General features: G+C 30.8%; 1 protein-coding gene and 1 long non-coding RNA gene across 2 annotated transcripts in view; one reads left to right on the top strand and one right to left on the bottom strand.

The window, feature by feature from the left end:
- Positions 1 to 17,136, top strand: part of LOC306653063 — a 287,321-nt gene that overhangs the window by 189,138 nt on the left and 81,047 nt on the right. The gene's annotated exons all lie outside the window — the stretch shown is intronic.
- Positions 12,029 to 17,136, bottom strand: part of LRRC9 (leucine rich repeat containing 9) — a 99,527-nt gene continuing 94,419 nt past the window's right edge. Inside the window, exons 31-33 of the mRNA XM_079125790.1 lie at positions 14,519 to 14,663; positions 12,799 to 12,967; positions 12,029 to 12,197 (exon numbers count right to left, since the gene is read on the bottom strand). Of these exons, the coding sequence (XP_078981916.1) occupies positions 12,158 to 12,197; positions 12,799 to 12,967; positions 14,519 to 14,663 (354 nt within the window). The 3' untranslated portion in view covers positions 12,029 to 12,157. The remainder of the gene's footprint in view (positions 12,198 to 12,798; positions 12,968 to 14,518; positions 14,664 to 17,136) is intronic.

Consider the following 17,136-nt stretch of genomic DNA (forward strand, 5'->3'; position numbering starts at 1 on the left):
TCCCTGGATCAATTCCTATATAAAGAAAGTAATTTGGAAAATGTTAATTTTCCTGAATAAAGAAATAGTTTATAGTATTGATACTTCATAGGAAGAGAAATGTAATTTTTTTTTAGTGTTATAGTTTAAAATTACTGCAAGTTATTTGGCATACTGGTAAATCTGGGCCTCTGATAATCAGACTGCATAGATTCTGTACTACTGTAATGTTAGATCAATAGATCATCCTTTGAACTCCATAAAAATAGTTCATTTTTATAGTAAATGAGAACATTTACTGAATTTATGTGTACATTCTCAAGATTATTATGTCTTTTTCCAGTGTTGTATACAAAAATCCATATTTTTAGTATACATGTAAAATACAGTGTATATATACAGATATGGATATATGTAAAATATTTCTACATATGTAAAATGTATATTATGTATAACATGCAAAACAAAATACATGAAAATTATTTTGTTGAGCTTGCAATGACTATTACTGGAATAAATTTTCATATGTGGTTTGCCTTTTGCAATGTAATTTTAAATATAGTCATTTTAATAAAATTTATGCCAATAATTTTTTTAAATTTTTCTTTGAGATCTTTTTAAGGCAGTTTAAAATAAGACAAATGTGTAGAAATGAACATTAGAATAATTATTAATCCCACTGAACTTTTAAAGTCTGTTATTTATGAATTTCAAGGCAAATATTGGATCCATGTTTTTACTTAGAAATTTTTCTTCCTCAAGACTTTGTAATTGGTAGAAAATGTATATGCCAGTAAAGAATAACATATATAAGAAAAATGCATTTACTTGTGGAGATAATCATATCATTTTTATCTGTGATTTCTATGTAAAACTAGCCTATGGATTTTTCCCCTGTGAACTTTTTTACCTCGCATTATAATAATGAAAATAAAATCTTAGAGGTGAGGTTTCTTCTAAGTATATCGATGCTTTGCCTAATACTTGTAATAAAATCAAATAAATATTCATCTCTGTACTATAGAATATCAATTTTTTTATTGTGAATGTCCCCAAAAGTGTAGAAGTATACACTCTGAATTCCATAATTCAGTATCTATATCATTGGTGTACCCAAATGCACTCAGAGTAGAATAATCAGCTGTGAAAACCTAAGTTACATTTATTCTTATGAAATTCCTTCATCTGTCTATACCTTTTCTCAATATAGATGTTCTTTACAATATGTCTTAAAAATACTAACCTGAATATTATATGGACTTTTCCTGAGAAAATTTTTATTCCGTTGTCTCCTGATGTACAGAATGAATAGTAATTTGCCTTATAAGTCAGTGAACAATCTTCAAGAATGAGGGCCTTAAGCTGATTTTCCCCTCCTTTTGATATTATTACCTATACCCTATTACTGCCCCCTCCTAAAGAGAATGGCTCTTCCATTCAGGCATAAAAACCATCCCTACCTGAGAGCACTCTGAAATACTTTGTCCTGTTTACATGTTCTCCATTCACTAGATCAGTGTTTTCCTTATATCTTTGACAAAGGAAGATTGGAACCTTACTCCAGATTATAACAACAGGAATTTAACAAAACACTGTGAAAGATTATGATTTTTATAGAGTTATGGAAAGCATATTTAATTAGTATTAATGATATCTAAATTATAATTCAATATCTGTAAGAAACTTGATAATTTGACATTGGGCAAATCACTTAAGACTTTTCAGACCCCAATGTCTTCCTCAGTAATATTTAGAAATTGGACTGCATCTCTAAATTTCCATATAACTCTGTATTTCTGCTGTTGTATTTTATATAAAATTTATCATGCTATGGGTAGAAATAGTCAAAACTTTATTTTTTGCAAGTAAATTTGAATTTTCTAAATAACATACTTGCAACATATTCAGACCTAAACAAAATGAATTATCATTAGAAAACTAAATTCTGGTAACTTCAGTATTGACCACTTTTCCTGGGACAGTGATTCTGTCAGTATTAACATCAGGTAATATGTCACTTTAATCAGTTTTCATTAAGTACCAACAATTTAACTTCTGAAAGCTCTTTCCTTAAGGTCAATTAAATAAAAATGTTAAAGCAAGTATTGGGAAGGTTTCTACCTTGTAGTAGTCAAATTATTTTATCTCCTTTTTGATTAAAAGTAGTGGTCAAAAGATGTTGAAGCCCTCAAAGTAGATTTTGAAGATGACGAAGTGCTGGAGCTACCCAGGCAGCAATCAGAAATAATTAAGAAAAATGTACCAAATGCCTCATTCTTTCTCTAGACTGCATGGCAAATTACATCTAATATTTCAGGCTTGTTGCATTTTAAAATAAGGCCTCCAACTAAGCAATTTTCAAGACAACCCCAATCAAAAGATATTGCTTAAAATTTTCTTCTTGCTGTAGAAATGAAAAGAGTGATTGTCTATGTTGATTAGCCTTGAAGATTGCTTTGGGAAGAATTTGACAGTTCTAGTAACATTCCCATTATAATTTACAATCTGAAAAATTGAATACTACATTGACTATCAGGATAGTTTAAGGTTTCCTTTTTACATACTAATTTTATTCTACTTTAACATAAAAAAGGGTCCTTGTGGTATGTATTTGTAATGCATATATAATTTACTTTTATCATGATTCTTTACAATTATTTTCACTAGGTCAAACAAAAAATATACTTTAATTTAACCTGAAATATTTATTGATGCCTACTGTATGCAAAATTTTTGCTAATCAGTTTGGCAGATACAGTGATTAAAAAACATTTAACTTAAAGAGTTTACAGTTTGGTAGATATAAAATTCACAGATAAACGAAACAAATTAGAACCAATTGCATTTCAGTTATGATGAATTGAGCATGGCAGATAACTATTTTGTTTATTATACATAAATGCTAAATAAAATTTATATATTTTCCCCCCTTGGTAACAGGGAGTGAACCCAGGGGTACTTAACCACTAAGCCACATCCCCAGCCCTTTTTTAATATTTTATTTAGATATGGGTTCTCACTAAGTTGCTTAGGGTGTTGTTAAGTTGCTGAGGCCATCTTTGAACTTGTGATCCTCCTGCCTCAGGGATTCCAGGTGTGTGCCTCCATGGCTGGCTCATTTATTCATTCATCAATTCAGTTAATGGACATTTATGTTTTGTTTACTGTGTGATAGAAAATTAGAGGAGTAGTGATGGATAGAGGAATAACAGTAGCTCCTATAATGAGCCCTTCTGGTTAGAATGCTGGGGTAATACAAATCTATAAGATCACTTTGGAAATAAATTTAATATTTATTAGAAATAGTCTAAAAATCTGCATACCCTTTAACTGATTAATACTTAGAATTAATTCAAGGGAAGAAAAAGACTAATGCACATATGTGTTTATTACAAAATTCTAATGATAGAAAATTTGAAGAAACTTAAATGTTGCATGATTTAATGATTAAGAAAATTACACTGTTTACCCTTGGTTGACTATAACACAAAAATGAAAGTGATAATTATGTTAATTTTGCCATACCATGGAATATGTTTAGGTATGTAATGTGAAAAAAATCATATATTTTATATTTTAATTCTGTAAAAATATACAACTGAGAAACTAAAAATTAAAAGTTTAAAAAATGATAGCTGGTCGGTTTTAGATGATCATCTTTATATCTGTTTGCCAAATATATTTTTTTAAAATAACTAATAAAATGTTTTAATGCATAACAGTTCTGTATTGCAACCTTTGTGCGTTGCTGGTGGGAATATAAAATGGTAGAGTTGCTATAGAAAATAATATGGTGACTCCTTAAAAAATTAATCAGAGGGGCTGGGGTTGTGGCTCAGTGGTAGATGCTTGTCTCACATGTGTGAGGCCCTGGGTTCAATCCTCAGCACCACATAAAAATAAAAGTATTGTGTCCATCTTCAACTAAAAAAATATTAAAAATTAATCAGAATTTCCATATGATTCATCACTTCCATTTCTACATCATGATAGTTTTTTTTTTTTTTTTTTTTTGCGGTGCTGGGGATTGAACCCTGGGCTCTGTGCTTGCAAGGTGAGCACTTTACCAACTGACCTATCTCCCCAGCCCCTCATCACTTCCATTTCTAAGTATCTCCCCAAAGAACTGAAAGGATTCAAATGGATATTTGTACACCATGTTCATAGCAACATTATTGACAATAGCCAAAAGGTAGAAGTAAAACAAGTATTTATGAACAGATGAATGAATAAATCAAATGTGGTGTATACATACAGTGGAATATTATTCTGCTTTTAGAAGGAAGGAAATTGTAACACATACTAGAACATGGATTAACCTTGAAAACCTTATGGGAAGTATAATAAGCCATTTGCAAAATTACTGTACAAATGCTGCACAATTATACTTATATGAGGTACCTAGAGTAGTAAAATAAAGACAATATAGTGATAATTAACAAGAATTTGGGGATAGGGTAGTAGGGAGTTATTTAATAGGTACAGAATTTTGCAAGGTGATAACAGTTATGGAGATGGTTTTGTGAATATACTTAACATCAATCTGTACAATTAAAAATGATTTAAGATAAATTTTGTTATGTGCATTTGGCCTTAATAAAAATTCAAAGGTTAAAATGGTAAATTTTATGTTTTGTATATTTTACTACAATAAAAAGATTAAAGATATAAATATAAAGATTATATTTATATTTATATGGTTATATTTCAGAAGTTGAAAGGGAACTAAATTTGAAATTCATAAGCAACTTGAAAGAGAATTCTAAAGATAAATGTCACCAAATTATAGTCTGATTAAACTGAAATTTGTGATTAAAATCTGTTCTGAGTATTTATCATGCCTTTTTCTAAGCCCATATTGGTAGGAGAAGTAAAAAATTGTAATAGACTAAAATGAACTTTGAATATTATAACTTTAGAGGTATTTACTTTATGAAAAAAAAAACACCTGAAGGTCCAGAGAAGTTATATAGATAGTGTTTTAGTCAGCTCTTTCGTTGCTGGAACTAAAAGACCCTGAGAACAATCTTGGAGGAGGAAAAGTTTATTTGAGGCTCATAGTTTCAGAGTTCCAGTTGATAGACAGCTGGCTCCATTCTTTAAGGCTCTAGGTGAGGCAGAACATCATGGCAGAAGAGTATGTAGAGGGAAGCAGCTCCCGTGATGATCAGAAAGGAAAGAATTTACTTACCAGATAAAAAAATATATACCCCAAAGGCATGCCCCCAACGACCCACCTCCTTCAGCCACACCCTACCCACCTTCAGTTGATCCTGTCAGGTGATTAATTCACTGATGGGTTAAACTTTTCATAACCCAGTCATGTCTCCTCTAATTGTCTGCATTGTCTCATACAGGAACTTTTGGGAGACATCTCACATCCAAACTTTTTAACTGATTATAACAGACCTGGATTGAACTGACCCCCTTGACTACTAATAGTATTGTTTAGGCTTTGTACTACCACAAGTAGGCCAGATTCTAGTCTTTTAAAAAAAATCATGCTATGAAACATCGGTTATTTCTTTTCTACTTGGAAATTCTTTTGTCAAAATCTAGTTCCTGTGCAATAATTTGTCTTATACTCCCACTTTTGATTTTTTAAAAATATTCTCAAGAAATTTTTAACTTCACAGCTTTCCCTTTTTGATCCTAAGAGGTTGCATTTTCTTTACTTTTAAGAATAATCTGTTTTACAAACTATAGCCTAAATCTTTCCTATTCCACTTTTATCTGTAATTGTGAGACTCAAAATAGAAGTGACGCCGAGTTTATCTCCTAAAGTTTATGCATTTGCATGGAGTCTGAACACTTTGTTGCAAGTGACAAAAATTCACCACCCAAAGGATTCACTGACTCATGTAAGTGGGAAGTCCAAGGGTACATCTTAAGGAAAAACTGCATCTGGAGGCTCAGATACTGCTGTAAAAAACTTTTTATCTCTTTCTTTGCATTGCCTTATTCTTCAAGTAGACTTTTCTAGAGGCAGACAAATAAATGGCTGCCAGAGACTTCAGACTCACATCCTCTCAGTTAACAATTGCAATCAAGTAAATAAACCAAAGAACTCTGAGTTTTCATATCTGAATTTCAGGCTTTATGTACCCACCTACTCCTATGACTGGTAGTCCCAACTTTATTAACACATAGAATTGGGGCAGGGTTTTCCAAAGGAATCTGAAGAAAGGGGATAGGGAAATTAATTAGGGCAGGGAAAATAGAACAATTCTCATTGTCCACTAAACCAATATCTTCCCACTTTTTAATGAAGCAATTCCTTTTTTTTTTTTTTTAAATTCCAGATACTGAAAGCACCAATGTTCCTGTTTGATTCATTATATTTTAAATCATGTAATATACTGCATATTTGTCTCCTTTTGGCTTAACATTTGAATCCTGTTTCTTTATGGAATTTTCCATTTTGAAGGCCTTAGTGGGAAAACAGGCCACAGCTACCACCATGGAAGTTGGAAAATACAGATGTTTTTCTTAAACACTCATAACTAAAGTTTGTAAGTGAATTTTTTTCCCCTTTAGATTTGACTATCTTCTTCTTGGAGTTCTCAGTTCAGAGCATGAGAAACAAGTAGGAATGGTTCTAATTCAATCTGATAGCAGCTAGAACATCCAGAGTCAGTAGCAGTCATATAGTGGCACCACGTCTGGGCAGCAGCAAGACACTTGCATCCTATTTAATTTGTTCCTTGGCATGACATTGCCTGTGATTGTGGCCACCCAGCTCCCCTAAGTCTCATTCTATGAGTCTGGCTTTCCAGATTTTTTGACATATGAACTATCTACTATGCTGTATATACAATAATTTTATTTGCAGCTGTTATATTCTGCTAATTTTTAGCAATTATTTTGAAGTACATTTATTTCTCTAAGATGCTAATGATTGATGAGTTGAAGTATGATTTTTTTCATTTTCTTAAATACTTAACAGCTTCAAATTCTAGAGTTTATTTTTAATGGCCCCCTTTTACAATGATATTGAATTAGTTTTATTTATTAAAGTAGGAAAATAATGCATTTAAGAATAAAATTTTTACAAAATGTACAAAAGAAGACTCAATTGACTTTTAGTTAAAAATTTAAACCACTTAATAATTCCCTATTCTATGAGCAACATGACCTAATTTTGTTTTCTATTTCAAATTTTCATAATTGTATACTTGTGCCTTTGTGTCTTTTTTTGTAGTGCAAGAAGTTGACATAGTGTAATGATTGTTATAAGCTATAAAACTAACTTGCTATAATTATGTGAGACCTATATGCTATAATTTTATTTGTGATTGTATATGTATGTGCATGTATATACTATGTTGTTTAAAAACTCCAGTGGTGGCAGCTTAAAGATATTTTGTTGCAAATAGTGGTCTTAATGCCTAAAATAGAACACAGTCCTTCACAAGGAAAATTAACCAGGGAAATATGCCAATTTTGACTTCATTTCCATCCTATTGAATGACTGCATTCATTCTCTTTAGATTTAAAGCTTTTCATTTACTGTTCCTCAACACATTTTATATAGAATTCCAGCTTGCTTTTCACCTATCTTTTAACAGTTTAACATAGATGGCTAGATCAAGTCCATTGTTCCAATTGTATGCAGCTTAAAAAGCTCTGCAGTATTTTACTCTTTCCATTGTGTCTGGCTTCCCCGAGTGCTCTGCTCACTGCATTTTACTGTACTCCTGGTTTCTAAACCCATTTATACCTATTCTTTCTGAAGACACTTGTTCATCTGGGAGCTCAAATTGACTTCTCCTCATTCTATTTCCTTAACTAAAACTGTACCATTAAGGTTGATTGAACTCTTTTAAAGCACTTCATAAAAAATGAAAGGCCATAGAAAAGTAGGCTACCGGTGTTTGTAAATATCTGTTTTAAGCCAAATTGATAGGAAGGAATAAGAAATAATTTGAAACTTTAAAATGTTATTGATATATTTTTTAATAGATTAGTCTATTTTTGGTTCTTCTTTGAGAGACATACTTGTAAAACATTCTGGGAAGGAGGGGAGAGGGAGCACTAGGTTATAATTAAAGATGAAACAAATAGTAGAGCCAAGCCACTAAAATTATCAAAAACATTCTCTAGGAAAGAAAAACCTAATTTTACAATAAGATATAAAACACACAAGTCATGAGTAATATAACTTTTTTCTGATTAGAATATAGTTGTTATTTCATGGTTTGCAAAGTAGTAAGGCCACCACTAATCTTGTATGTATAATATTTAACTCTGCTGGAATATATTTTAAAAACTTAGAAATTAGAATTGTAAAATTAAATGCCAGAAAAAAATGTAGAAAACTATTGTGAAAGACATTTTATGTCTATTGTTTGATCAAATGTAATTTATTTAAAAAGCTCACCAAAATATATTATCCGGATGGATTCTTATTCACAGTATGTGGAAATACTGTTACATTAAATGATACAATACAAAGAAAAATCTATTGTATGTATTTCAGAATCATTGCTATCTTCTGTGGACCATGACAATGTTGATTAATTGATTTTTTGATTTACCTAAAATATCATATAGTTAAGACCTAACAAAATATAAAAGATAAATAATTTATCTTAAGGTTTTAATATTTTTAAAAATACTTCTGTTTCTTTGAATATGCTATTCTCTATTCAGTTTACAAATTTTTTCTATTAAATTGTTAATTTTATCTAATTATAAGGAAAAACTGTCACCAAAACAAAATTTTAAGATAAAAATATATAGACTGAGATGTTTTTAAGTAGTTTATAAAACACTTCTATTCACAAAAGAACAATGGTAGAATGGTAACATAAATAAAAACAAAGTGGAATATTTCTAATAACTGTGTATTCCTTATTGAACTAGTACTAAAAGGCAGCGCAAATTTAAATTGTAATATTTAATATTTCAATAATGGAGGGAAGTGTAGAAAAATGAATTTAAGAAGTTTTGTGCTTGGAAGTTATCTAGAATCATTAAGTTTTATAGCAGAGGCATCAGAAGAACCAAACAATTTCTAGTCTGTAAACAAATTCATGGTTCCATATTTTCCTTATTTCCCTCCCAAATCTAGCTGGATTGCAGAGTTAAGTTTGTGATTATGAATAAAAACTAAATGACAAAAAATAAAAAAACCCTAATGGAACTTGGCCATAAATACTTGCTTCTACTCACAAAAAACTATAAATAATTTACTTTCTTTTATAAGTAACATTTAATTGAAGCTAAGAGCCTAGAAAGTGACTAAAATCTACTTTTTAAAAATATTAAACATTTCTCATCATGTATGATAAAAAGACATGGCAGGATTATTTTCAAACTAGTCAATAGTGACTATAAACATACATGCAGTGTACATTCATAGGTAACAGTGTATAATATAAATGCTAGGCAAAAACATGTTCACAACCATTGTTAATTTTGTGACAATAGAAAAATCCAGGGCTATAAAAATAGGAGTAAGTAATAAAGTTCTTATCTAACAAATTAATTAATCTTCATGTATAGAATCAGAAGGTCAGTATGACATTATCTACATTCAGTTCAGCATTGTAGGCTTCTAATCTATGAAGTGCCCTAATTTCTAGCTTTCCAGGTTGTTTGTGGAATTGAAAATTGAAAATAAGTCAAATAATCATGCACATGATTGCATACAAAATAAATCTATCGAGACATTTGCTGGATGCAAAGAAATAATACTTTTGCTATATTGCAGTTACAGAAATTATACATTTTATCTAAGCTAAATACACTGGAAGGGAATGAATAGTTTACAGTCTTTACATACATTAGGGCTCTACAATAAATTATTAAACTGCCTTATTAATAATTAATTGCCAATTCACTTGTTATGGAAAAAACAATGAATTTGGAGTTGAAAAAAATGTAGAACTAGGTGTGATATGTACTGTTCTTTTTGTAGTCACAGTTTCTGTGTAAGTGAATACAGTACACACCATGCCTATTTCATAGTATTATGTCACCTAAAATGTGGGTTAGTGGTTTGTAAATTTATAGCACTATTTGTTTTGTTGCAATCAGTTGTTTAGAATATTACAAATAATTTGTAACGACAAAATTTAATTTTTAAAAAATTTAATTTTGTCGTTACAACTTAAATTTCAGTTTGTGAATTATTTAATTATTTTAATAACAAAATCACTCCTATAAAAATCACTTATATTCAGTAATATTTTCATTTGTTTTGTTGAATAGGAAAGGAACAGAGGGTACAGCTTTACCTTATGAATTGTGTATACTAATAGCTTAGCCTATTTAAGTATTTCCAGGGGTTGTTGCATATCATGTTAGTTAACATCTGCTGTCATAACAGAAAAAATTCAGAACTGCTATGCCAAATCATGTAAACAATCACCCATTCAGTACTTTTATATGAAAATACTTAATTGTGTATTTTATCAAAAGGTTCTTAAATGTTGAGTCTATATTTATATTCTGTATAATACCTACCAATGCCTAAATATGTGTTTATTATTATTAGTGTTGCTATCAAATTATGTATTAAAATTATTTTCAAGAAGAAATTTAGATATAATTAAAAATTTATTAAGAGCTATATGATACCTCAAAATTTAACAGTGTGAACTAACATTCAATTCAAATGAAAAATCTCAAATATAATTTAAAAATTCATAGGAAAAATGGTTAAAAAAATGTGCAAAAATGTTAAGTGGATGTGGTATGTTTTTTTTCCTGCTTTCTACTTTTCTATTTTTGAATATTTTTCTCCAGTGAAAACATATTATACCTATTTTCCCCACTTACATATTTTAAGACACTTTTGTTATTAAAATTGCACATATTCATCATTTCATTATATATAATCATAAAAGAAAAAAAATCCAAATGATGCCAGTTTAGTAATAGAGTAGACGTGGTCACAATACTGTAATAAAAGCAGTTGTAAAACTAAAGGGCAACAAAGACATCTTCTGGACATCTTAAGAACTGCATAGTTGTTTTTTACACAAAGGACCTATTTCCACTTGTGTAATAGTTATTTAAAAACCACACATTAAGAAGTGTAAAATCAGTCTATAATTAGGTCTGAAATTTTATGTATTACATGATTAAATTACAAACATACAGCAGTTGAGGAAGAAAAATACAGAATTGTTGCATATATATTGGAGCTCTATCTTTTCAAAATTCCTTTGAAATTATTGCCAAATAGATTATAAAGTATAAACATTTTGGCAAAAACAATTTCTTTATTAAAAGAACATATAAATTGCATGAAAACTATATGAAATGTTGAACCAATACTTTAAAAATAGGATACTTTCTGAATCATGGAGCCTATTTATATATAAATATAATTTAATCACCAACTTAAATAACTATTTAACAAATTCAAAACCATAGTTATGATATTTTAAGCATGCAATTTAGAAAAAATTGTTTCAGTTAAATATAATTATTAAAGATCAAAACTTCACTCAGTTTGAAGATATATTTTCAACCTGAAACTACTTGTCAAAATTTTTCCCTATAGGCACATTTAACGATTCATACAAAAAATATGACTTTTTCATTCTTAGAGCAGGAATGATTTGCTCACATTGAGGAATTAGTATTGATGCTTACTATTTGAATCTCAACAATCTTGAGGGAAGACCTGGTTCTTTTGTTTGTTTTTGTTTTTTCTCTCAGGTATTATCCTAAAAATCTGTAGCAAACAACTAGCTTTAGTAATGGTTGTTTTTGGTAAGCAATGTATACTATAGTTTAGTAATTCCAAATGAACATGCTATGAATGAAAGTATGCTTATTTCCTAAAATTACCTTTTCTTAATATCTTCATGTGACAGACTATAATTGAATACTTTTAATATCAGAACTAAGCATTTGATTCTCTGGATTTTGTTTTATGTCACATTCATTTTTCAAATTGTTGAATCCTGTAATAGTTCATGATTTTTATAATATAGAAATCCAAATAATTAAGATAACCATAAAGAAAGTTTAAGAGAGGTGATATTAAATCAAATTCATCAGGAGTGATAGATTATCTTCAGTTGGAACTGAAGTGCTTCAGTAACATAAGTAACATGATTCTCTTATTCTTTTTTTTTTTCCACTGACCATTGTCTGCTACCTTTTGCACAACTCCTAAAAGAAATAGGTTTCCTGGCATATGCTCATTTTTTTTAGGCAGTTACATTCGGTTTGATCTTGAAAAGTTGCTCCCAGGAATTCTGTAAGAAGTAAGATATTTATAAGTCAAATAATGGTAACTTAATATCTCTTAATGAGGTAGTTAAGGTAATTGTACAGTAAATAATTTCTACATTTTATATGCATTCAATTTCAAGAAGATAATATAAAGGAGAAATGATTCTATTTTTGGCTATTTAAAAATTAGTTTATCCTGAGGACTAACTGAAACACAACTGATTATAGCAGGGGAGTCAGTGCAGAAAGAGCCAGGCCTGCACTACATATGCTATTGGGGAGTGAAGGTATAGCTGCAAAAAATCAGGGGACAGGCAACTCTAGGAAATTCAGGCAGGGAAGTGTTATGCAGCAGAGTGAACTCTGAATGAGGACTAACAAGGTTCTTAGGATCAAGCTGGGCTGTAAGGGTGGATTTCAAATCTTTTGAACTATTATGTGAATACTTTGAACTTTGGGAAAGGTTTGGTGAATGGATGAAAAGAAGCCCCATGCTTGACAACTTTTCTCCGGTGTCAGTGTAAATTTATAATAATATATTTACTACTTCTATTCATAACCGGCAAATGTAGAGAGATTTTTTAAATGGTGAAAAATGATGGTATCAAAATAGAATAGCTTTACCTTCCCTCATTTTGGTTGCTCTGGTACATTTGTGCAGTTGGAGATGTAATATTCTGATGTGACAGAAGAGTGGGAGAGAGATTTATCCCTCTAAGTTGCCGAAAAGCTATTTCTGCATGGATGCTTCGAGGATTACTTGTCAGGATCCCTGTATTCTTGTCTTTTTTGTCTGAAAGTAGGAATTCAGACAGTTAAAATATGAAATAATGAAAAGCATTCAGGTTTGGTTGTGGTTAAGATGAAAATATGCTATACATGTTTTATAGTATGAATTAAATGTTTAAAATAAAAATATAAAATTGGGCATTCATTCTTAGCACTTAATATGGCTTAAATTTTTGTGAGTTAGTGGATCAATTTGATCCTTTCTAGGTAATTTTGAAAAATAGAAATATCCAGATCTGCATACTGTAATAAATGTACAGATGAAATAACTATACTTTTCAAAATAAAAATTAAAAAATAAGAAAGAAATTAAGGATTTTTCCAGAAAATCCTAAGAAACTATTGCATAACAAATCTTGAAGAAGGATATATGAAAAGGAAGTTATGAAGATGAATCCAGGATTGAACTAATAGGGGAAAAAAAAAAAAGACATTCCTGAAGGTGATATTACACTGTAAGGGAGGCTAAAAACAATTTGGTGTGTCCAATTTTGTGTATAGTTCTACATATTAGACAAAACCAGTTCTCATTTTTGCTAAAACTGTGAACTCATAAATATGTAGAAGTATGAAAAATAAGATAAATATCATAACAGAATAAATTAGTTGGGTGTCTTTTAACTGTGTTTACTTTAAAACTGTTAACCATAGATAACTTTATAATTATTGTAATGTTGAGTTTTATTGTCTCATACTGTGGTGTGAGGGCAAGGGAAAGTTAATGGGAATGGAAGTGATGAGCCCTGAAGAAAGACTAGCTATCCCCAATTTGCCAAAACAGTTGATAGCCAGTGAAGATCTGGGATTCTGGAACAGGTTTGTTATTAATCTGCATTAAAACATATATAATAGAATAAATCATTTCCATGTCCTATTCTTTTAATATATTCCCTCCTTTAAAGCTCTACCTCTTGAAACTCTTCCTTTGTATTGCTTCATGAATTTATCAGTGGTCTCAGTGAAAAAGTATGACCTCTTTCTAAGATATCCTCTGTTCCCAAAGATTCTGTTTTATTATTTTATTTATTTATTTATATTTTTATGGTACTGGGAATTGAATTCAGGGGCATTTGCTTTATTTTGAGACAGGGTCTTGCTAAGTTTCCCAAACTGACTTCCAAACTTGTAATTCTCCTGCCTTAGCCTACCACATTGCTGGGATTACAGGCATGTGCCACTGTGACTAGCTCTGTTGTTATATTCAAAATTTTCTGATTTCTACTTTTAGCAGGATTCACTAATTAATTGATCTTAGTAAGTTTGCTACACCATAAATAAAATGAAATAAATGTTTTGGAAAAAGTCAGGAAATAATAGGGCAAATATCACAAAGTTTACACTGAGAGAGGGTAAATGTTTAGCTAACTTAGTAGATGAGTAGAGCAAAAAATACCATAGTCTGAAATCAGAATGGCCACAGAAAACTTGAACATATAATTTTAAGAAATATGAATTTAAAACAACTAATTTTAAGGAATATTAAAAGTAAAGTCAAAGTGAGATTTTTGTTTTATGAAGTGTTTTGTTTACACTCTCTGAGACTTTGCCAAAATACCTTCCGCTTCAGGAGTTAAAGTGAAATCAGGTCCCAAGCAGTGGCTAAATCCACCAGGCAGAATTACATTTGTTATTTTAATGGGAGATGCTTTCATTGAGTAGAATGATCCACCATCCATAGGAGAGTTGGTAACAGGAATAAACTACATAAAAAAACAAAACAGTTAAGAACGTGTTACCTCCAAAACTCAGATCAACAGGTTTAGTCTTTACCACAAAACTCAAATGACAATCAAATTTTTCTTAGCAGTTAACATGGTTACCTAGATGCAGAATTGGTACTAACTAAAATCTATAGAATCCACAGAGCCCTTTGGGTGGTTAACTTCCCTCAGAACCTTACATTCTGTTTCTTCAGATTGCTTTTGTATTTATCACTAGAAGCTAGTGCTTCATGGCACTTCCTCTTTCCAAAGGGTCTTAATAAGGTAAGTGTAGAATTAAGAAAATTAGAATTAATATTCCCCACTTCATAATGTTTCTTCTTTTTCACATTATCAGGTATCTTGAAGTTAATTAGTTTTTCAAAACCAAGTTAATAAAATAGGGACTAAGAAAAGCAACTTAAAACAATTTTAATGAATGTGGCAAAGCTCTAAATAGTATTTACATTGTAAACCATCAAGGATTAAGAAACTTTTAGAAGAATTTTAGGAATCAGCAAATGGAGGAAAAAAGTATTTTGGGAAGGAGACTCTTGCTTTTCCTAGAAATTTATGCTTGCTTTGCTGTCAATTAACACTGGGACTTTGTTTATTAAAGATATGAATTCTGAACATATTATTGAAGTTATTTAGAGATATAGGCCTTTGCCGTTTGTGTAAAATCCCTGATTTACCTCATAATTCTTGTTACCAAGAAGATAGCTTTGAAATTCTGTTACTAAAGTTGGCCCGTCCCAAATTCCCTAATTCCTTTGTTGGAGTTTTGTCCTATCACTAATCTAGAATGCTGTCCATTTTTCTTTTAAAAGCAAACCACCAAAATGTTCTGGTTTAAAAGACAGACTTTAGAGTTCATTTCTCCCTTTTCTGGTATTTAAAAGGAAGAATTAGCAGTCACAAAATAAAGATAAGTACATTAGACTGAACTGATGATAGCTCAGTTTTGTTTTAGTCATGAAAATGAGAATTACCTTTGAATCTTAAAATACATTTCTCTAGAATAAAATCTTCAGACACACCCTTTATTTTACTAACCAGGTATTGATGGGCCAAAAACAAAATTTAAAATAAAATGTCTACATATAGAAAAACTAAGTGGAAAGAGTTAAATTCTTTTATGAAGAACTGATTCACATGGCAAGAATATTATCTAGAATAACTCAAGATTACATCACAGAAAAGCATTGGGAAAATCTGGGTTCACTATGTAAAAAATAGAAAAAATGGACAACAAATGAACACTTTAATGAAATATTCAGTGACTGAAATTTGAATTAATGTACTTTATCTGCTAAATGAAAACATTTAAAAAATTAGGGAAATTGGGATCTTTAAAGATGTTTTAAAAGACTGTTTAAAATTTAACATTACTTTGAAATAAAATTTATAAATCTTAATATGATAATCTTTATAGGTCTCTCAATGGAGCCTTTGCATGAGGTATGATAGAATAATTTCTTTCTCCCAGAGATATCCATTATCCTAATTTCCAAAACATGTGAATACCTTACCTAGTGCAGAGGAATTTGCAGGTGTGATTGAGTTAAGAATTTTGAGATGGGGAGATTACTCTGGAATATCTAGATGGAGAGAGACAGAAAGATCTTACAGAGAAGAGATGTGATGGGGGAAACAGAGGTCTAAGTGAAGGCCAGGAGCAAAAGAATGCAGATAGTCTCTGGAAGCTGGTAATGGCAAAGAACAAGTTCTTTCCTAGAGCTTCCAGAAGGAATGCTGCCCAGCCAATGCTTTTTTCAGATTTCTGATCTCCAGAACTGTAATATAATAAATTTTTATTGTTTAATGATGCCAAATTTGTGATAATTTGTTGCAGTTGGAAAATAAAACTAATTCCTGAAGCACACATTTTTTTCAAGAAGTGACTTGCTCCAGAAATACAAAATCAAAAAAGGGAAAGAAACCTTCATTTACTGAAGTATATATTATTTCATCATTTTTTTTTCTCTTTTGAAAAAGTCGAGGCAGACGGATGCCTGATGCTGAGCCTGCCTGCCCATGCTGACTCTGTGCACCCTCTCACTGGGGCTCCCCAGCTTCTTTGGAGGCTGGTGCAGGCATTTTGAATTATTCCTAAGGTGTGGCCACCATCACTGGAAGGCAGCTCCCTTCCTGAGACACATACAGGAGACTGGAGGCCATTTGACAGGTACCTCTATTTACTCACTTACATCCTACACCCTTCCCCATCCTTTTTGTTCTCCATTAGAAATACTGTAAATAATAATTGAACTCATCCTGTTTATTACAATAGTGTTAAAGTCTTTATGGGGCTATCTGGTTCAGGGCTGCATTTTCTCTGTATAGGGTGCTTCTAATATTGATCTACCCTTCAAAGGAGAAGTACTGGAAAACTGCAGGGTCACAATAAACCTGCAAGGGGGAAACTTCAGTACCTCAGATCTTCACTACTAGAAGGGAATATACAGAAACA

This window comes from Sciurus vulgaris (genome assembly GCF_902686455.1).
Source record: "Sciurus vulgaris genome assembly, chromosome: 2".
NCBI classification, from domain to species: domain Eukaryota; kingdom Metazoa; phylum Chordata; class Mammalia; order Rodentia; family Sciuridae; genus Sciurus; species Sciurus vulgaris.